The 22,261-nt window shown below is 39.6% G+C and overlaps 1 protein-coding gene across 5 annotated transcripts in view; it reads right to left on the minus strand.

Annotated features, from left to right (window-relative positions):
- BRINP3 (BMP/retinoic acid inducible neural specific 3) overlaps positions 1 to 22,261 on the minus strand; it is a 326,305-nt gene that overhangs the window by 56,933 nt on the left and 247,111 nt on the right. For all 5 annotated transcript variants that reach the window (XM_054036464.1, XM_054036461.1, XM_054036465.1 and 2 more), the window contains one exon: positions 12,310 to 12,532. In XM_054036464.1, coding sequence (XP_053892439.1) covers positions 12,310 to 12,532 — 223 coding nt within the window. The remainder of the gene's footprint in view (positions 1 to 12,309; positions 12,533 to 22,261) is intronic.

Raw genomic sequence — 22,261 nt, forward strand, 5'->3', positions numbered from 1 at the left:
ATAACAGTTTCAAAGGCAACCTTACAGTACTTTTCAAAGGAATCTTCAATTCCAAAAAGTGAAAATTCAGCATCAGCAGGGGTGGAACTAGCCATACTCCAAATTAATCTCATGACAAAGGTACAGTAAGTATATGGTCATGGTGACCTAAGACACAACCCAGAAGATTTAACTTTAGTGTCAGCTGTCCCATCTGAATAGCTAATGCCTTAGTTTTTGAGTGAGATAATAGTGTAATTGCATGTGGTATAAGATAGGTGAAGAATAAAAGATGCTTGCTCGTGTGTGTCCATACCTACATCAATGCATATATCACAGTGCCTCTTCTCATCTAATTGAGAATATTCTGATTCAGAGCCTGGAAAAGCCAGTTCTGAGAGCTCTGACAGACATGATTTGACAAGCAGAAATCTCTGTCAAAGTGTAGCATCAGTGCAATAAAACATATTGCCTGAAATGTGTACGTGCATGACAATACTTCCTGTCCCCAACTTTGACCTTCATCTCTTTCATTCTCCAGTCATGTCAAAGCTCTTTAGTTCATCATTAGACAATAGTCTCCGTACAGAAAAAACATTTTAATTATTTGTTTTAAGTAGCACAACATGTGGAATCAGCCAAGAACTATTTGAATTACAGTAGCACCTAGCAGCCTCAACCGATATCAGGCCCCTGTTATGCTACGGAGTTAACAAACATAGCGAGAGGGAGTTGCTGTCCCAAAGAGCTTACCATCTAAATAGCTACAACATGTAAAGGGGAGGAAGAAAGGTAAAATAATTATCCCGATGTCACATGGGGAAACTGAGGTAGAGTGAGGAAGCCTGTTGCACACCTGGGAATCAAATCAAGAGTCCCTGAGTCCTAATCTAGTGCCTGAATCATAAGACCATCATCCTTCTCTTTAGGTCTCTTGTTGTCATAGCTTGTTTAGTAACTTACACAGCAAATAAGCTGAACTGCCTGTTTCACTGAGGTATATTTTGTGGGGTTTGCACACTTTTGAGACAGACACAACCGCAGCTCTGCGTCCCATCTCTATTAGAGAACCCATGGGCCTTAATGGCAAGACTCTGTAACCACCTCAGCAAATGTCCTGTATTTTGCATTGGTATAGTGTAAACTGCAACACTTCAGTTTAAGTTTAAAAAATTAAAGTTTTTATTTAATTAAATAAAACATTGTAATTTTTTAATAAGTTGCTTTTATTTTATGCTGGCCTCACATTTTCAGTGTTCAGTAGACAGATAGATTTCAGTATTGTCAACTAAATGAATCATAACTGTTGGCCGGAGGAAATTTGGAGGTTTGGGAAGCAGGGTAGGTGACAAGCAGGGCTTTTGGCATCTGAGAAAGCAGAGAAAGCAGTCTGGGACTGTAGAATAAGCATATTCTTCACAACAACTCCAGAAAGTAGTTGAAAGATGTACAGCTGCACTGGGATTGAGGGGACAAAATGTGGCCCAGCAAGGGTCACCCTTACCCTCCTAGATCCAGAACTGTGCAAGGAAGAGACCTCTCCTCTGGAGGCGCTTGGATCCATGCAGCATCTCTCTTCACCACAGCCCTATTGCCTTTGGGAAAGAAACTGCAGGAGGTAGACAGCCAGAGACTGAAGCCAGCAGAGCTGCTGCAGGAAAGAGTTCAAGCAAGGAACCCTGGACAATGATGATGTCATAGGAGTACATTCTGCAGTTTTCACTATGAACATTCTCTCCCCGGTGCTAATGGGATATTTCTGCATACTCCCTTCCTTTGTCTTTCCATCTGCCTAGTGCCCTCATAACCTTAGCCCACTGAAAGGATTAAAATAATAAACAAATCCCCGGCCCCTCCCACCCCCCAAATCATGGCTCTAATACGAAATTCTCCACCCTTGCATTGTTCACTCCATTGGTATATTATGTCCTTTCCCCCTATCTTTGTCTGTCTTGTTTATTTAGCTGGTAAGATCTATGGGGTTGGTAGTCTCTGTGTTTGTTCAATGAGACCCTGTTCTCAGTTGTGCCTTGGGTACTAAGTGTGGGATCCACAAAAGTACTTAGGCACCTAAGTCCCATTTTTGGGGACCACTGCGACTCACAAAACACATGTGCAGCCACTGCCTAACACTGAAGGCACTTAAACTCATTGACTACTGTTTTTCCTTGGATCTGCACACTGCAGCCTCACTCTTGCAGCTGGATGCCTATCTCCTGCCTGAGTATGTGCAGTACTGCCTCATAGTAGGTGTCCGGATGCCTATGTCCTGCGTAAGCCCCAGAGTGAGTCACAAATTGGGAACAACAGGCATTTGGCTGCCCAAGTCATGTGTGGGGGCCTGATCTGGTATGTGGTCTCTCAGCATGTATACTGGATTGGGCCCCTCAGATGAGTTCACATAAAACAAAACAGCCAGGGCAGGGGGAAAGCCCTGCCTTATAATCCTTAACGTGGTGGAGAGGGTGCTCACCAAGGATGTGGAGGACCCCCAGTTCACATACCCCTTTTCCTGAGGAGGCAAAAGGATTTGAACTAAGATCTGCCATCTCTTAGGTAAGTGCCCTAATCATGTGGCTATTGAGTCATTCTAACTCTTGCTTTGGCCCAATTAATATTTAAGTATTCCATTCTTTAATTAAAGTGTTACTGGCCAGCTGGAACATTTCATATCTATTAATAAGTGACCAATCAAAAAGAACCAAATCATCCCTATATTAACCACATGCCATTCTCTCTGATTGATGTAATAAAACTAAATAAAGTTGCAACATTAAAAAGTTCACATTTGTTGAGGGCAAGTGTGTCAATAGCACAATCAGCTATAATTTATACCCCATGCTGGAAGTGCAAGAGTTAACTGGAGCCAGAGTACAATTGGTGCACCAGGGAGTTAGGTAAGGCCTAATTTAGGATTAGGCCCAACTGGGGAGGAGTTCAATGGTTGAATCAAGAATGAGAGAAGCAGAGTGACTAATAAAGGAAGAAATTCAGGGCAGCAGATAAGAGATAGGTGTTTGGGGGAGGGAAGAAGGCTTTGAGATCCTTTTCTGTAAAAGGCTAGGAGTTATACTGGGAAGTCAGAGGGGTGGAGCAGATTCCTGTGGTGATCTTTGACAAAAAGGAAAGACCCCAAGGATTGGGTTTCTGAGGGAGATATAAACACACAAAGAGGCTTGAAGCAACAGGAGCCAGGCCTCTGGGGAGAAAGCCCTGGGTGGTTCTGTACAGGGATGGAAAGCATGCTGCTGTAAGGATCAGGAGATCTAGAACATGGGTCTGTGGGGCTCCAGGTGACCAATGCTTCAACATCATGGCCTATGGCAGAGGTGTTAGCCATTAACTATAAACTAGGGGCAAAATTACCACCACAGGAAGTTCTACCCATGGAAGACCTGATTAGCAGCATGCCCTTCCTCCCTACCTGACCTCTGATTGATTGGTCTGTCCAGGCACATATTTAAGCATAGAGGGAGTTCCAGGAAGATATATGTGCAAACTGGAAGTACCTACTCTGTTATTACAATAGATCCTGCTCACATTTCCTGGCTCTGATCACTGGCTTGATGCTCCTGGTCCTACCCACTATGCTAGACTGCCTGTCTCCCAGTGGTGATACCTGCAGAGCCCAGGAAAGGGGAGTTATATGCTGAGGAGTGAGCCTAGAAACAAGCTGTATAAAAGGACTTCAAGAACCCAGAGAATAAGGAGGAACCAAGATCCTCCCATCAGCCACCAAGCAAAGTGGCTAAAAGCCCTGTGACATAAGGAGTGCAAGCAGGGCCAGCTCCAGGCACCAGCCTAGCAAACAGGTGCTTGGGACGGCTGCTCTGGAGAGGGGCGGCACGTCCAGCTATTCAGCGGCAATTCGGCGGACGGTACCTCACTCCCGGTCGGAGCAAAGGACCTCCCGCTGAATTGCTGGCGCAGATCGCAATCGCGGCTTTTTTTTTTTTTTTTTTTGGCTGCTTGGGGCGGCCAAAACCCTGGAGCCGGCCCTGGGTGCAAGAACTGTTGAGCCAAAGACCTGGTGATAAGTCACTGGACTACTGATTTGTGGACTTAGTTACCATAGAAAGGGTCAGACTGAACACAGTTGGGCCAAGCCATGAAAAATAGATCACCACAGGGCTGGAGCAGATTTCTGTGCCAAAGGATAAATGCTTGCTATACCATGCCCACCACAAGGAAGTGTGCTGCTGGTGAGTCACACTTTTACACAGCCTGTTAGCTTGTATATGTAACTTTTTTCTGCTTATGATTGTGATCAGACCTGTTAGTCACAGGCCTATGGATCATGTTTGTATATGTGTCACATCTGATTTAAATAACTCTAATCTCCAGTCCAATTAAAGGTATCACCTCAAAGTCCACTAATTGTTTTCCCTGGAGAAACTTCCATGGAGACTTCCATGTTCAAAAAAACCATACACAGACACTGACCTTCATTTTATCTTGCATTTTTTCATCTTAGTATTGCATGCAGCTTTCTAATGTGCACCTGTTGTGTGAGCTAGATGACTTTGATTTCTATTGGAAGTTCTCTTTTACCTTTTAAACCTGCAAACCCATTTTAACTCCCACATGTAATATCTTAATGAAGTGGATCAAAGAAAGCTTTTTACTGTTTGTGATTGAAAGTGATGTATAACGTAGGTACATTTTTTTTTCTTCATTCCTAGGGCAATTTGTATTTAGAAACTTGTGTATTCTAGAAACAAAGGATTTTGCTAATAAAACACAGTAAAAACATGTTAATGTTTAACATTGCTTCTAGAGCAGCACTAGATGAAGCTCAGCCCCACTCCATTCAATGAACGGGGCTCTTGCTTGTTTGTATTGTTTGGTCTAAAGCAACATTCAGTTGCTATTTTCCTTTATCTTAGTGATCTGCTGAATAATGTGTAATTTAGGTTTTATCAGACATTCAGTTCTGCAAACATCTTGTACAAAGAAAAAGCCACCAATAGTTATTCAGTGTCCTTTTCTACATATTAAAATGTACTTTTCTTTTCTGCTGGGGAAACTTTATTCCTTGATCATCTTGTGACCAGTGCACTAATCAACAATATTTGTAGCAATGCATTCTAGGGTAAGAGTAATCAAATCTCAAGGAAGTTGTGTAGTATCACAATGTGGCCCAGGCTTATTACAGGGTCTCAGCCTAACTTTGAAGTATTCAGGTATTGCCCATTAAGAAAAGGGGGATAGAAAACTTTATTTGCCAATCAACTGAAACACTATAGTAAAGTCCATTGCTCAGATTTTCCATGTCTGTTCTGCAGGTGTGCAATGAGGAGCAGCAACAAGGAAGAAGCCCCTTCTCTATGTTTATACCATAAACCTAAAGAGATATTAGATAAAAATATTAAATAACCTTGTTGTAAGATTTCAATGTAACACTATTTTATGTCTGAAAAATTCAGAGCAATGATATGGAAGAACCAAAAACCAGAGAGAGAGCAGACTGCTTCCTAACACTGAGAAGCAGAACTCACTCTACCTTACTATAAGTTGGCTACTGCTAGACCTAGATTGTATGCTTCCCTACACAGCTCTCTAGCCTGCAAGCAGGACCAGAAAAACTCCTGAGCATTTAAAGTGACAGACTAAAAATTCAATACATTTTTAATACACCACACTCTTAAATGCCTTTGAAGCAGATAAGCACAAATTTAGGCTGCTAGATAAGAGACTGAAGTCTAGGACCTCCATGGTAGCAGTCTCTGAAATGCTGCTAGTTCCATCATCAGGCCAGTTAGACAGGCAGAACTGCAGAGTCTCAATGCATGGATGAGACAATGGTGTAAGGAGGAGGGGTTTAGATTTATTAGGAACTGGGGAAACTTTTGGGGAAGGGGGAGCCTACACAGGAAAATGCAACCAGATTTGTGGCATATACAATTAAAAAAAGTCATAGAGCAGTTTTTAAACTAAGGGTTGGGGGAAAACCAACAGGTGCAGAGAATCACGTGGTTCAGACAGAGACATCCCTTAGGAGCGGACCTATTAATAGAGATTCTCTATGTCCTAATAAGGAGGAGAGGTTGGATGATGATAAAATATGGGTAAGATCTGATGAGAAACAGTTAAATGAAAAAGAGGCCCATTCAATTACATCATGTAATGGCAGACAGATAAAAAGTGACAATCGTTTAGTGCTTATATACAAATATTAGAAGTCTAAATAATAAGATGGGTGAACTAGAGTGCCTCATTTTAAATGAGGATATTGATATAATAGGCATCACAGAAACTTGGTGGAATAAGGATAATCAATGGGACACAGTAATACCAGGGTACAAAATACATCGGAAAGACAGAACAGGTCATGCTGGTGGAGGAGTGGCGATAATGTGAACAAAGCATAGAATCAAATGAAGTAAAAACCTTAAATGAACCAAACTGTTCCATAGAATCTCTATGGATAGTTATTCCATGCTCTAATAATAAGAACATAGCAGTAGAGATCTATTACTCACCACTTGACCAGGATGGTGATAGTGACTGTGAAATGAAATGCTCAGGATCATTAGAGAGGCTAGAAAAATAAAAAAACTCAATAATGATGGGGAATTTCAAATATCCCCATATTGACTAGGTACATGTCACCTCAGGATGGGATGCAGAGATAAAGTTTCTTGACACCTTAAATGACTGCTTCTTGGAGCAGCTAGTCCTGGAACCCACAAGAGGAGAGGCAATTCTTGCTGTAGTTCTAAGTGGAGCACAGGATCTAGTCCCAGAGGTGAATATAGCTGGATTGCTTGGTAATAGTGATGATAATATAATTAAATTTAACATTCCCGTGGCAGGGAAAATACCACAGCTGCCCAACACTAGCATTTAATTTTAGAAAGGGGGATTACACAAAAATGAGGAAGTTAGTTAAACAGAAATTAAAAGGTACAGTGCCAAAAGTGAAATCCCTGCAAGTTGCATGGAAACATTTTAAAGACACCATAATAGAGGCTAAACTTAAATGTATACCCCAAATTAAAAAACATAGAGAACCAAAAAGTGCCACTGTGGATAAACCTCAAAGTAAAAGAAGCAGTGAGAGGCAAAAAGGAATCCTTTAAAAAGTGGAAGTTAAATCCTAGTGAGGAAAAATAGGAATATAAACTTTCACAAATAAAGTGTAAAAATATAACTAGGAAGGCCCCAAAAGAATTTGAAGATCAGCTAACCAAAGACTCAAAAAGTCATAGCAAATTTTTTAAGTACATCAGAAGCAGGAAGCCTGCTAAACAGCTAGTGGGGCCACTGGACAATCGAGATGCTAAAGGAGCACTCAAGGACAATAAGGCCATTGAGGAGAAACTAAATGAATTCTTTGCAGCGGTCTTAATGGCAGAGGATGTGAGGGAGATTCCCAAACCTGAGCCATTCTTTTTAGGTGATAAATCTGAGGAACTGTACCAGATTGAGGTGTCAGTTGAGGAGGTTTTGGAACAAATTGGTAAACTAAACAGTTACAAGTCACCAGGACCAGATGGTATTCACCCAAGAGTTCTGAAGGAACTCTCATGTGAAATTGCAGAACTACTAACTGTGGTATGTAACCTATCATTTAAATCAGCTTCTGTACAGGAGATGGATCATTTGATGATTATTTGTTCTGTTCATTCCCTCTGGGGCACCTGGTATTGGCCACTTTCAGAAGACAGGATACTGGGCTAGATGGGACCTTTGGTCTGACCCAGTATGGCTGTTTTTATGTTCTTAACTGGTGTCCTTATGTTTCCTGGCACTCAAACTCTGCTCCTTCTGTGAGAATACTCAGATGTAAACATCCAAAATAGAGGAGAGTGAGATGGTGAGTGGGCAACTGCCTGGCTCTTCCTCCTTACACAGCAGTCGTTAGAACTTTTGGGTGCACCCTGGGGAAGATTAAACTGCAGTGGACATAAATCCACTGCATGCTGGAGAGCTCCAGGAAGAATTCTGTATCCCAAAGGCAGAATTCTTCCTGGCACTCATCATACTTTGAGGCATGTGTTCACTGGCTCCAACACTGAGCTGTGTCTTATGGACGTAACTGAGCTTTTTTCCCCAGGTTAAAGGAATCCTGCATGATCATATCTTGGGCAGGGCCTTCAAATATATGGCTAAGTGTGTACAATAGATCAACAACCTGATTTATTTTTAACATCTTTCGATGTTAAACTGGTTTGCTTGTTTTTCACATATGGCTTTCAAGCTGCAGTGAATGTTGTGACAAATTAAAAGCTCCATCTGAGATAAGGGGCCAGAGTTTTGCCCATAACATGATACTGGGCTAGATCCTCTGCTGGTGTAAATTGACCTAGCTCCTCTTACTTCAAAGGAGCTGATTCAATTTGCACTAGGTGAGGATCAGGCCCAATGTGTTTAGCTGCTGTTACAACTTACATAGTAAGATTAAACATTGACTTAAAAAAAATTCCAATACTGATGTTTTGCCAAAAGAGTGTGCTTCTGTGTGCAAATTTTGTACATGTACTTTTTAAGCTAACATTCATATTTGCTCAAGTTCAATTCTGCATTGCAATTGTTGCAATAGATTTCCATTTTACTTATATACCAAAGATATGATATATATTCTAATGGTTTACTACTATATTTACATTGTTTTTCTTTTTAATATTATCTATTTATTAAATGACAAAATATGCTATTTAGATTTGGCACAAAATGATGGCTTTTCATTAGGAAGTTATTTAAACTGCATACAAATTAGGCTAGTGCAGCTAGTGTCCATGCTGTAATATTGTGTACCACATGCATCCACTCAAATGATATGCTATTCTTGGAATCGCTATAAATGACATGGAAAAGTCTAGATTGTAAGAACGTTAGCTTGCATTTCCACCATGTATGTGACTTTTGGCACCCAACATTAAATGGGGGTTGACCATCTAATCCCTGATCTTTGGAAACAGCAGCCCTAATGTGGATATAGTCATGTTTATAGAAAATAGCCTTTTCCTTTAGCTCGTCCTATGGTCAAACCATGCTCTTTGACATGGATCTTTGTTTTATGTCATGGAAGTTAATAGGAATACTGCCATCAAGGTCAGTGAAAGCAGGTTTGGGCCATTAATTCTGAGGGACTTGGTGCCTGACCTTGCCAAATATTACTAGCACAGAAAGCCCCATTGATTCCAAGTAACAACTGGATGAGGATCTCATGTTCCTATGATTTTTCAGGTGCTCAGAATATAGCTACTACAATATAAAAGGAGGTGCTGTTGCTATGACAATCCAGCCAGACAAGAACAGTGACAAAAAATATGACCTTTCACCTCAGTGAGATATGAACTACAGTGACCTATCATGAGCATTTAAAAGTTGGCCCTGTTGAACATGGGCCATTTTCCCTTGTAAAAGAAGAACATTAAATACAGCCCACATTACTACAAAGTTAAATTTGTATCAATCCCATCTTTCAGGTTTAGCTACAGCCCATAGTGATCATCCAGAACAGTAACGTTTGGAACAGTTCCTAAAATTTAAGGAGGTTTAGAACCTGTGTTCCAGTTGATGCCCCTCTGTACATTTCACCTTATTTGCAAAAGATGCAGCTACACCTAATAAGATGAAGTAACTCTGTCGGTCTCACCCCTTGCAGCTGAATAAATATCATAGAGTTAAAAGCTTCTATACATATGCTACTTTAATATCTTTCTCAATTCACAATCCTTCTTTACACATGATTATCCTCATACAGAAGCTCTCTGCCCACAACAGCCAGTCTTTTGAGACAACATATTTTGCCATCTGCAGCATTGCTGTATCTTTCTGTGATATCAACTGTAGCAAGAGCTGGCCACCTAGTGGAATTCTAACTAATGCAGACAATAGAGGCTGGTCAAGCAAAGAAAACACAGTGAATGAGGTCACACAATTCTTAAAGCAGATGTAACTGTTAATGTATCAAAGCAGCTCACTGAGAACATTTTATTGACCATCCTTGATCCATTTGACATAGCAGGCCCTGAAGCCCATGCATAACGCTCTGTGACATCATTTCACAGAAAATTAAGAAATTTTCTTTCAAATTGTAACTTTTTCTTTTCATGCTTGGGAGTGTTTTGGATAATGTCCATGTTGCAAAGGCTTACATACACACAAGTAAATCCAAATTGTTTTCATACTCAACATAAAGTCTCACTATATGCCTCAGCAGATGAAAATCCTCTTGCAAAGGATGCTTATGATACGACTGGGAGGGGAAAGACCCCACAGCCCTGCAAACCCTTCTCCACAACCCTCTTAGAATAAAGTACACTTAGTTATATAATTAGTAGTGGCCAAGAAAAGTGGTGATAAATAAAGGAATGACACAGAATGCCTCTAGCAATTTATTTACTTATAAGTAAATAAATAATTTCAGTACAACTTGTTTAGTGTCAGATCCACAAAAGTATTTTTCGTGGGTGTGTTAAACATATTGGACTCTAGCCAATAGTCCTTGTACACCCAAATGTCTCATTGAAATGAAGTTTTAGGTGTGCAGCGAAGACAGGATCCTGGATACACACTCATACTTTTATCTTAACTTTTCTAATTCTGTATAACTAGGTAAGTTGTTTGCTCCTCTGAAATAGTTTACTAAAAGAAGGTGACACAATTGGTATGCAGAAAACAAACTTTATTCTGCCACTTTATCTCAAGAAGTGGAACCCAAGATGGAGCATTGGGGGTGTGGGGAGTAAATTATCCCACACCTGCCTACCGGTTCTTATACCTTCCTCTGAAGCATTTGGGGCTGACCACAGAATGATGTACCAGATGGACATCAGGTCTGATCCAAATTGGCAATTCCTATGTTACTATTTGATTCTCACTATTTATTCCAAAAAGTTCTGCTGCTGCTGAAAATAGACAGCCTGAAAAAATCCCCTTCACTGACACATAGCACACTTCCTTACTCACTTAGAGGAATTTTAAATGTCAGAATAAATCACATCTAAACAGCCGATAAAAACTTACCATTGACTTGTACGGTTGATCTTGGTGTGATTCTAACTACTGCATCATTAAATCAGAAATTGAAATAATACATTTTTTTTATCAAATTGACCTTAAAATCTAAGAACAACATCTAGAATTGGAAAGGAATTGACACTGAGAGAAATAAAATGAAAATGGGATTTCCCTCTCCCCTCCCCCCAAGTATGCTAAAACTGTGGCAGGGCACAAAGGTATGAGTACTGTTAGTTTTGTCTCATTCTAATCTGCTCTATCTGTTGATTGTAGACTATAAATTGTGAGAAAGTGGTTTCTATAGCTCAGAAGTCAATTAATTATTTCTGTTAACAATGTTGGGAAAAATATGTAAAGTTGTTTGGGTTTGAAAACTATAAAATCATGAGATGGAATTACTTTAAATGGCTTGATTCTTTGCTTCAATCAAGAGCTGGGGAGCAAGGGGGAGGACACAGTCAATTTCAATTAACATTTTTTCTTTTTCTTTTTTTTCCAACTGAGGCATAGTTTTAAAAACTTAGCAAAATGTTAGGAAACCAGCTGTAGGAGGACAAGGAAAGAGGCTTGTGTTTTGTTTTGTTTTGTTTTTCCCACAAGGAAGTGTTACAATAAATATCTGTAGTTATCTTTTCCAACTGTGGTACAAGGATTTCTTATATGTTGCATATTGAAATCCCTATAGAAATACTTTCTGACAGAAAGAGCTCATTAATTATACTAAAATTTTAGGACATTCCTCCTAGCTTCCTACAAGAGAAATCAAACTCTAATCTTTAATCTATATTTTTTATAATACTACAATCTGCTCATTTTAGGTCCACTACTGCCCTTTAGTAGAGTAGGCCAAATCTTCTACTGGTGTAACTTCATTGCATTATTTTTTTTGTTCTCCACTAGATTATAGGTTGCTCCTGTGTAAGACCTGGTATAAAGGCCTGATCAAATACCTGTTGAAGTCCATGAAAATCCTTCCATTGACTTCCTCAAGCATTACATAGGAGGCCTAGGAGTAGATATAACTCTGCTGAAATTAATGGATTAAATGAGGGATGAATTTGACCTCAGTGGGGATGTGTGTGTGTTTGGGGGGGAGGGGAAATGTTACTTTGATTTGTTGATTCCAGTAATACACAAGGCTATTCAGTTGTAGTTTGCATTTTACTTTTCTCATTGTGGCATCATCTTTGGGAAGGTTTGACCAGAACAACATTAAAGGTTAGAAGACTCAATAGCATTGTCTTGCTGTTATGGTTATAAAGGCTGCATATTATATTTATTAGCATACCTGTACTTTTAAGCAGGCTTCAGTCTCAAAACAATGTCCTGAGTGTGTCAGGTTTTCACAGCATTTCTTACCTCTGTCTTGGCAAGCTGATGAGTGGCTGTTTATGGCACCTCTTACTTAGGCTAAAGAGCTTGTGTACAATTTTCTGTGCCTTAAGGAAAAGTTGTTTCATGCTGTTTTCCAGTTGCTCATAGCGACGCTGAAAATTAGAATCCATTGTCCACAAATGCATTATGGTAGACGTGTTGAGGAAATAGTTCATGGGCAGCCTTTTCATAAAGAACTTGAATTCATCTGAAAAATGGCAAGATTCAATGTTTTGTAATTACGTATCTATGGTTATTTTTGGACACAATTTAAGTTATATTTTGCTGCAAAATGTATCATTTTACAATAAAACATAATTGCATTACCAATGACGACTAGATGACAATGATACAATAACAGAAAATTACATAAATAGTAGCTTAGATTAAGAATAAATACACATTAGCCTTATTCTCCACTTTGGTAACAAAAAGATGCCTTAGTGTATAAGAATCAGGCTCTCTTATATCCAAATAAAGGACCTGGTTTTGCAAACATTTCAGTGCACACAGTTTTACTCAGACAAGGAATAGAAATAGATGGTTCAGTGATTAAGACACTAGTCTTAGGTATGCAATATTTGGGTTCAAATCCTTGTTTCACCACAGACTTTCTGTGTCACCTTGGGCAAGTCACTTAGGGCCAGATCTTTAAAGGTATTTAGGCGGTCAAAGAGGCAATAGGTGCCTAGTTGAAAAGCACCTTTTGAAAATCCCATTGGGTGATCATCTGCATCTTTAAACACTCTTTTAAAAACCTGACCCTTGGTCTCAACTTCAGTTCCCCTTCTGTAAAATGGGGAGAACAGGATTTTCATACCTCACAAGGATAAATACATTGAAGACTGAGAGGTACTCAGACATTATAATAATGCGGGTCATACAAGTACCTTAGATAATAAATCAATGGGATTATTCACATGAGTAGTGTGACCCAGATGCTTATTTCTAGAATTTAGACCATCCCTTTATTTCCTTTTTAAAAATGGACTTTAATGGTAGAAAACATCTTAAATACTGTACTTTTATGTAACTTTGTGCTTCCCCCCCACATATTAGATTCCACATATTGGTGTCTAGTTCCCTCATCTTCCCACTCCTGTTTGACAATCCATGTTTTGTCAGATTGGTCCTACACCGAAGATATAATTATCCCACCATAACTCCGTAATCCTGCCAAATTGGGTAGATGCCAGCTCTAGAACAGAACCTCCATGACTGCAATGGGTCTGCATAGGTAGAGTGGTCTATCTTCATGGAGTAGCTTGCATGGCTGGGACCTTAGTTACAACCACATCTGGTGTAAAAAATGTCCATCCTATTTTTTGACAGAAAATGACTTGGTTTTGAGGAGAATATCTGGTCTTGCTTATACAGGTTTTTAGCTAAATAAAAATCAATTTTGGGATATAAAACCTGAACACTTTAGTAGAAAATGCTTGCATTTTTTGGCTTGTTTAGTTTACCAAACTTTGTTTTGGGGCGGATGGAGAGAAGAGAGAGAAATTCAGACCAGCTCTAGTTATAGGATCACAATCTAGGGCATGGAAACGGCCATCAACATTTTGTCATGATGTAGGTTTAATAACAGTACGTTTTCAGTATTGGATTTTCTTATGCAAACACATCATTTTTATAAGTTAAGAGAATACAAAAAGATAAATTATGGAAAACAAGTGACAGGCAAATAAGTTTAACTATGCATTGCTTTAAAATGTTCCCTTTGGCAGAACTAAAGAACAGAGGCCCTGATCCTCAGCTAGTGTAAATCAGCATCACTCCTCTGACTTCCATGGAACTATAGTGATTCCACCAGATAAGGATCTGGCCCAGAAGTTAGTTCTCCTGTCTACCAGTCCTACGCCTTAACCACAGAACTATAATTTGCCTTACAAATACTTACTAGTCATGGATTTCTACTTAAGCTTAGTTTCTTACTGCTGAAAAATAGAGAAGACAACATCATCATAATTTCTTTTAAGTTTTCACATTGCTATGATCACTTCTATAAGAAACATTGTCTATTTGCAGTCCTTTGCACAATAGCAATGTGTTCTACAATTTGTTTACTAATAACAAGGAAGTTCTATGCTCAACTTGCAATACAAAACTGCAAAATACAATACTATTTCCAATATGAAAACACATTTGCTTACTTAATGATCACTGCCCTGCACTGTTGCTGTATCCCCTACTATCATGTTAAAGAGCCCTGTAGTGTATGAGAGAGGTAAATGATAAAAGTAATATGGTTACACAGTGCCTTATCACCTCACCCCAAAACTATCTGTTTCAGATATGAGGACAGTTGCACATCTTGAACCATCAGAGTTGTCATAACTATAAAGGGAAGGGTAACAGCCCTCCTGTGTACAGTACTATAAAATCCCTCCTGGCCAGAGACTCCAAAATCCTTTTACCTGTAAAGGGTTAAGAAGCTCAGGTAACCTGGCTGACACCTGACCCAAAGGACCAATAAGGGGACAAGATACTTTCAAATCTTGTTGGGGGGAAGGCTTTTGTTTGTGCTCTTTGTTTTGGGGGTTGTTTGCTCTTGGGACTGAGAGGGACCAGACATCAATCCAGGCTCTCCAAAATCTTTCCGAACAAGTCTCTCATATTTACAACTTGTAAGTAAACAGCCAGGCAAGGCGTGTTAGTTTTTATCTTTGTTTTTCTCAACTTGTAAATGCACCTTTTTGCTAGAGTGTTTATCTCTGTTTGCTGTAACTTTGAACCTAAGGCTAGAGCGGATTCCTCTGGGCTCTTTAAGTTTGATTACCCTGTAAAGTTATTTTCCATCCTGATTTTACAGAGATGATTTTTACCTTTTTCTTTAATTAAAAGCCTTCTTTTTAAGAACCTGATTGATTTTTCCTTGTTTTTAAGATCCAAGGGGGTTGGATCTTTATCCACCAGGAGTTGGTGGGAGAAAGGAGGGGGATGGTTAATTTCTCCTTGTTTTAAGATCCAAGAGGTTTGGATCTGTATTCACCAGGGAATTGGTGAAGAGTCTCTCAAGGCTACCCAGGGAAGGGAATTAGCATTTGGGAGTGGTGGCAGCGGACCAGATCTAAGTTGGTAGTTAAGCTTAGAAGTTTCCATGCAGGCCCCCACAATTGTACCCTAAAGTTCAGAGTGGGGAAGCAGCCTTGACAAGAGTATACACAGTATAACACACTACAGCATTAGGTGGCCATACAAATGCCTAGATATATGTAGAACATGACAGTAGATTATAAACTAATGTATAATTCCAGAGTAATGTCCTTTGTCATGCTTCCCACTGGCCAGGGGTGTAATTGAGTTGGGATCAAGAATCTTGGCCCCTCACAATTCCATGTAAGGGGAACAATCTCATGCCCTGCAGCCAGGGTAGGGTCAGGCCCATATAATAAAACATGAATGGAGGTAGAGGGAAGAGTGCCACTGAGAAACAAAGTGAGATGCTGAACTCATGTGTAGGTATTTAGAACCTGGTACCATAGAGAAGGTCACATTTTCCCCAGGTCCTTAACCTGTCCTTTCCCATTTATTTAAGTGTAGATTTATCTCAGTGTTCCCTGGAAAAAAGACTAAAGCTTCATTCTTCTTGGATCTGTATTAGAACTGAAATTAATATACATACTATTTGTAGTATTGAGACAGGAGGATCTAGGCCCTCCCATAACTAAAGAACCATCCCCTCAATTAAGGGGGAGGAATCCAGGCTACAACTGATTGCTAGGGAAAACAAAGGAGAAATTAGGAATAGGAGTGAGGTTAAAGGTTGAAAATCTGGATAAACCAATCAGAGAACCCTGGATAGCACCAACCACTTCTCAGAGGCATCCAAGGAGTCAATGGACACTACCCAGAGGAACTCTACCTAGAGACATGAGCAGACAAGGGACATGAAATAGACACCACAGTTCCAGAGTACCTCCCACTTCCCTGTCCAGCTTCCTCCTCCTACCATCTTGGACAGTCCTAGGAAGAAGTTGACAGGGAGGTCCTGTGACTTTGAGGGGGCCACAGAGGGGATGTGCAAAAATCAGAAGGTGCCGGGAAGAAATTTGAGTGTGTGTGTGTGAGAGAGAGAGTATGTAAAACACAATAGGTAGGTACAATATGATAGTTTAATATCGTGGTAGTGGTTCATGCTTTACCACCCCCCCCCAAAAAAAAACAGAAAAAATGTTTTGGCTAGATCCTCAGGTGGTATAAATGAGTGCAGCTGGGGATCTGGCCCTTCATTAACTTACGTTTTGTGTTTTAATATTATATTCTTAGTAGCACTGATATCCAATCTGGAATAGTTTCATTTTACAGCAACAACCCAATTTTCTGTAAGTTATAATGTAACAATACCATAAAGACTTGCTTCTGTTCAGGCTTGGCCTAAGTCTAAACTAAGCAGATTCTTATTTCTTACAACCAATCTTCAAAAAGCAAAACAACAACCACAAAATGAGTTGAAACAATCTCTCACAAATTGAAAAGGTGCATTCATTGATCAGTTTCAGAATTTTTTATCAAACAAATGTTTGTTTGGGGTGTAAATTTCGTTAGGGGTTCCCCCCCTTTAAATGACAAATAAACTGGAGGGTAGCCATTCCTACTTTTAACAATTCCTCAATTGTATTGAAAGGTCTCCTCCCACACCTCCCCACTTCTGATCAGACCCATGAAGCCACCCTCCATCACCACTTGTTACATTTTCAAGTAAGTACCATTGTGCTTTCTCTCATGCAGCCCCTTCTGCTTGTTTACAGGTAGTTCCTCCTATCTGCAAGAACAAGTCATTATCCTCTTACAAACCTTCCTTAAAACTCTCCTCTGCTGTGTTGTCTGCAAAAAAATTGACAATGGCTAAGCCTCTGGTGTGCTGGGACCACTGCCTATCATGCTGATTTTCTATTTGATTCCCTGTGTGCCCTCATCTCTTTCTGTACACACCTGTTGTCTGTCCCACACTTAAATTGCAAGCTTTCTGGGGCAGGGACTATCTTATTTTCCCCTACAGTGCCTAGCACAATGGGGTCCTGGTCTAGGACTCCCAGGTGCTACAGTAATATCAATAAGCTTTAGGTGTAGGTTGGTTAGATTTTTTTCTTTAAATGAAGAAGAAATTGGAGGGCAGCTGCTTGTAAACAACAATCCACAGTAAATGTAGCTCTGTAGAAACATGTATTTTTCAACACAATACTTCATTAAAGTAAAAATGTTAAAGCATCTTGACAGCAATTTCAGTGGTCTGTTGTCACTTTTCAAAACACTGACACATTTTTATAACAAAAATACTTTGAATAAGTAGAGAAGTTGTGAATAAAAATGTACAAAAATGTGTGTAAAGGATGGAATGTACACTTATGCACATTCTTTGTTTTTACTTGATTGACAGTATTATAATTTAAACATTGTCAGTAAAATCTGTCTCTACCACATGCTGATACTGGCACTTCATCTGTGTCTCACCTCTTGGCTAGTATCAGCCCCTGGTGGTTCTCATAGAATTCATGGTGGTACTCACGTTCTACTTGCACAGGCAAGAAGTACACAGATTTCTTTATCTGGATGATTAGTTCAGCAATGAACATCACCTTGGAGAGGATGTTCTGCTCTGGCACCATACAATGTAATTCATTCACTGAATTTAAAATGAGTTAACAAGCTTCAGTTGGTCCTCAGTAATTTCCTCATGGGACAACCACAGCAACCATTGAGATCCCAGTGAAGACAGACTTTGAAATATGTCAGAGATCATGGCAATCCAGCAGGAATCTCCAAGTAGGACTGGATTTCCAAATTCAATCCTGCTATGTGGTAGTGGCCATGGTGGACTTCATCTTTGAATAGAGATCCCATGCAGAGGGGCATCTTACCCAAAAATTTGGGGTCTCTCTGAATGGCAAATACAAGCAATCCTCTGGACATTAAGAAGATTGTGTATGCATCAGTTATGTAGCACCGCACAAGGTTCTGTTGATTCAAATGGCCATTTCAGCAGCCATGTTTTCTGTATCACCACATAAACCAGTATCTTCTCTCTGACATTGCAAACATGTAATGTTTGGCATGAATGCCAGCACACAATATAATTCTAGTTGCCAATTTGTTAATGGGAAATGAGAAGATACATTGTAGATGTTCTTGTCAAATCAAACAGCCCCTTCATCAGACTGCTACATCTCGTCTTCCACCACCATGGGACTCAAGAAATAAACCTACCCTCTGATCTGACCAGAAGACTTTCAGTCTGCTGCTCAGTGCATCAAAGAAAGGCCACTTTTACAAAGTTGTCTCTTCTATCCAGCAAGGAAGGGCATGTCTATATGTGGGTACATCAAAACCTCTGCTAGTTAATTCCTGGCAGATGCAGAAGATTAAAAAAATCTGTGATTCCATATGCTGGCCCAGATGGCCGTGGCTTCTAGAGTCTCATATTTATCGAGGCTGACTCAATTCTCTATCCTGCTGTCTGTCAAACTGAGAATCTACCCTGGAATGATCACTCATGACCAGGCATCCATGCTCCATCTTAAACTGAGTGTTGTCTTCCCTCATGGAATGGTTACTGAGGTGATTTAGTTCCAGAGATATAGCTTTGAATGCATCTCCCAAGATTCCTGGCTTTCAATAGCTAAGGGTCTTGCAATTTTATATGAAAATAAAAGTTTTAATTGTGATACGTTCAATTCTCCATGGATCCCCGGGAATGCCCTATCTGTCAGCTGGTTTAGTCTTCATTTGTCTAGGTCTGATTTTAATGTGAATCCCATTTAAGTTCATCTGAGAGAGACAATTTCTTGAAATAAGTTAAAAATAATTAATAGGATCATAGTGTGCAACTGAGCAGTACTCAAGTCCAATGAGGAATTTAAAAAAAAAGGGGGAAGGTATTTAGAGCTACTGATGTGATTTCAGGGATTCTCTCCTCTCTAGAGGGATGAAATCCAGAATTGTCTAGGAATGAACTTGCTTCAGCTTATATCCTTGAAACCTTTAGACCACAGTATTTTGGTTTCTGTGAATGTAGGCCTTATTACTTAGGCAAACACCTCTGGGAACTGCAGTCCTTTATTCACAGTAGAGGTGGTGGATGTGGGCAGCAGCAAAGCAGCACTCCCCCAACCCTGCCCTGCCAATATGCCTCAACCCAAACCTGATAGGAACACTCATCCTCCATGGCCATTTCAGTCCTAAACCTTTTATGTCTGTGCTGTCAACAAGAGTATCGTTGACTACCAATACTGTTGTATTTTGTGATTACAAACTAAGAACTGAAATTGATACCACCCAAGCTAAATAAAGCTATTTAAAGCTGCACACTTAAGAACATGGAGGATTTTGAGTACTGAAAGTTGAGGTTAAAGCATGGAACAGAGCTTCAAGAAATCTGGCTCTACCTCAGGCAACTATGGCCTCAGCAAAGTCCATGATCAAGAGCTGTGATAGAGAATTTCAAAATCCCCAACAGTGTGTCCTACTCTTCAAATAACAGCACTGCATGCTAAAACTCTCTTCTGACAAGAAGACCATGATAATAGAACTCCTTTCCCCATTATAATGCTTTTAATTACAATCAGGGCAATACATGTTATAATTGGTGAAACACCAACGGAAGCATCACATTGAAATCTCAAACCACAAAGCTACCAAAATTTTGTGTAAGGGACTGATCTGCAATAGAACTGATATTTCAAATGGCCAAATACTGTAAATGTCCAATAAAATGCTGCTCCAGTATTGTCCAGACTCTAGAGATTTAAATTAAAAATAGTAATACAAAAAATAATGACCCACTCTGTTCCAAGGGCCCAGGAAAAACAAAGCAGTAAAATGAATATATATATTTGTTTTTATGTTCCAATTAATTTTAGTTGTTTGATTTACATTAATTCATCTAAAGAAGTAGCAGCACTATTACAAGAAATATATATTGGAAAAAACCACCATATAAACATATGACCTTGGCTTGAAATGACTTTGTTTTTTCCACAGAAAAGGTAGCAGAGGTGAACTTTAAATGGGATTATATAAATCATTCAGCCCTCTGTAAAGAAATCATTCACTGTTCTTACTCTCTTAAGGTCTAAGTACAGGAACCAAACACATGTACTGTGAAAGGGATGGGCCGGACATGAAGCCGAGATTTAGAATAAATATTAAAAATCATAGGATCAAACTATCTGGTATGATCTGGTCACTTTATGCTGCTCAGGGGGTGCAAAGTAGCTGGATTCTTGCCAGAAATGGCCAGTGGGGAACTCCCTCCACTAGCCTGCTGGGGCAACTGCTCTGCTGGGAGTTCCTCCCCCAACCCTAGTGGAGGAAGAATGTCAGGGGATGTGCATATCAGAGTGTCAGTTGGAGGGGAGTGTAGGGTGGAGTACAGTGCATTGGTCCTCCACAAGTATAGGATCTCTTTGGGACAGTATGGAGGTGGTATAAATTACAGTAGCCCCCAGGATGATTTAACTGTCAAATTGATGCAGAATAGGAAGCTGTAACTGGCTCACTTAGATCTTCACCCTCCCTTATATTGACGAGAGCTAAGATGCAGGGGAAGATGTTAGAGAACTAAGCACTTCTATTAAGGGTAGAGTCTCCAAACCCAATTAGGGAATATTCCTGAGGTATACAAGGCACTACCTGTAACATGAGGTGCTCTCATGGAAATAGGAGACAGACTTGTTGAAAGTCTCTGGGTAAGACAAAAGGGGTAAAATCAAGGGTGATGTCATGATAGGGATCTACTACAGACCACCTAACCAGGAAGAAGAGGTGGATGAGGCTTTTTTTAAACAGCTAACAAAATCATCCAGAGCACAGGACTTGGTGATGGGGGACTTCAACTACTCAGACATCTGTTGGGAAAATAACACAGCAGGGCACAGATTATCCAACAAGTTCTTGGAATGTATTGGAGACATTTTTTTTATTTCAGAAGGTGGAGATAGCTACCAGGGGAGAGGCTGTTCTAGATTGGATTTTGACAAATAGGGAGGAACTGGATAAGAATTTGAAAGTGGAAGATAGCTTGGGTGAAAGTGATCATCGGCCCACTTCATTGGATGCATAGAATGGAACATATAGTGAAGATTATATATAAATATATAATCTTATATTTAGAATAGAATATATATTTATATATAATCTTCACTATATGTTCCATTCTATGCATATATATATATATATATATATATATACACATACAGAGAACATGAAAAGGTGGGAGTTGCCTTACAAACTCTAAGAGGCTAATTAATTAAGATGAACTATTGTCAGCAGGAGAAAAAAAAACTTTTGTAGTGATAATCAAGATAGCCCATTTAAGACAGTTTGACAAGAAGGTGTGAGGATACTTAACATGGGGAAATAGATTCAATGTGTGTAATGGCTCAGCCATTCCCAGTCTCTATTTAAGCCTAAGTTGATAGTATCTAGTTTGCATATTAATTCAAGTTCAGCAGTTTCTCGTTGAAATCTGTTTTTGAAGCTTTTCTGTTGCAAAATTGCCACCTTTAAATCTGTTACTGAGTGGCCAGAGAGGTTGAAGCATTGAAGGTATGATCCCATGAGAAGCAAGTATAAGAGGAAAAACAATAGAAGACAGTTGGCAGTTTTTCAAAGAGACACTATTAAGGGCACAAGAGGAAACTATCCCACTGCCTAGGAAAGATAAGAAATATGGCAAGAGACCACTCTGGCTTAACCAGGAGATCTTCAATGATCTAAAAATCTAAAAAGAGTCCTACAAAAAGTGGAAACTAGATCAAATTATAAAGGATGAATATAAACAAATAACACAAGTATGTAGGGACAAAATTAGAAAGGCTAAGACACAAAATGAGATCAAACTAGCTAGAGACATAAAGGGTAACAAGAAAACATTCTACAAATACATTGAAAGCAAGAGGAAAACCAAGGACAGGGTAGGCCCATTACTCAATGG

This window comes from Malaclemys terrapin, chromosome 8 (genome assembly GCF_027887155.1).
Source record: "Malaclemys terrapin pileata isolate rMalTer1 chromosome 8, rMalTer1.hap1, whole genome shotgun sequence".
NCBI classification, from domain to species: Eukaryota; Metazoa; Chordata; order Testudines; family Emydidae; genus Malaclemys; species Malaclemys terrapin.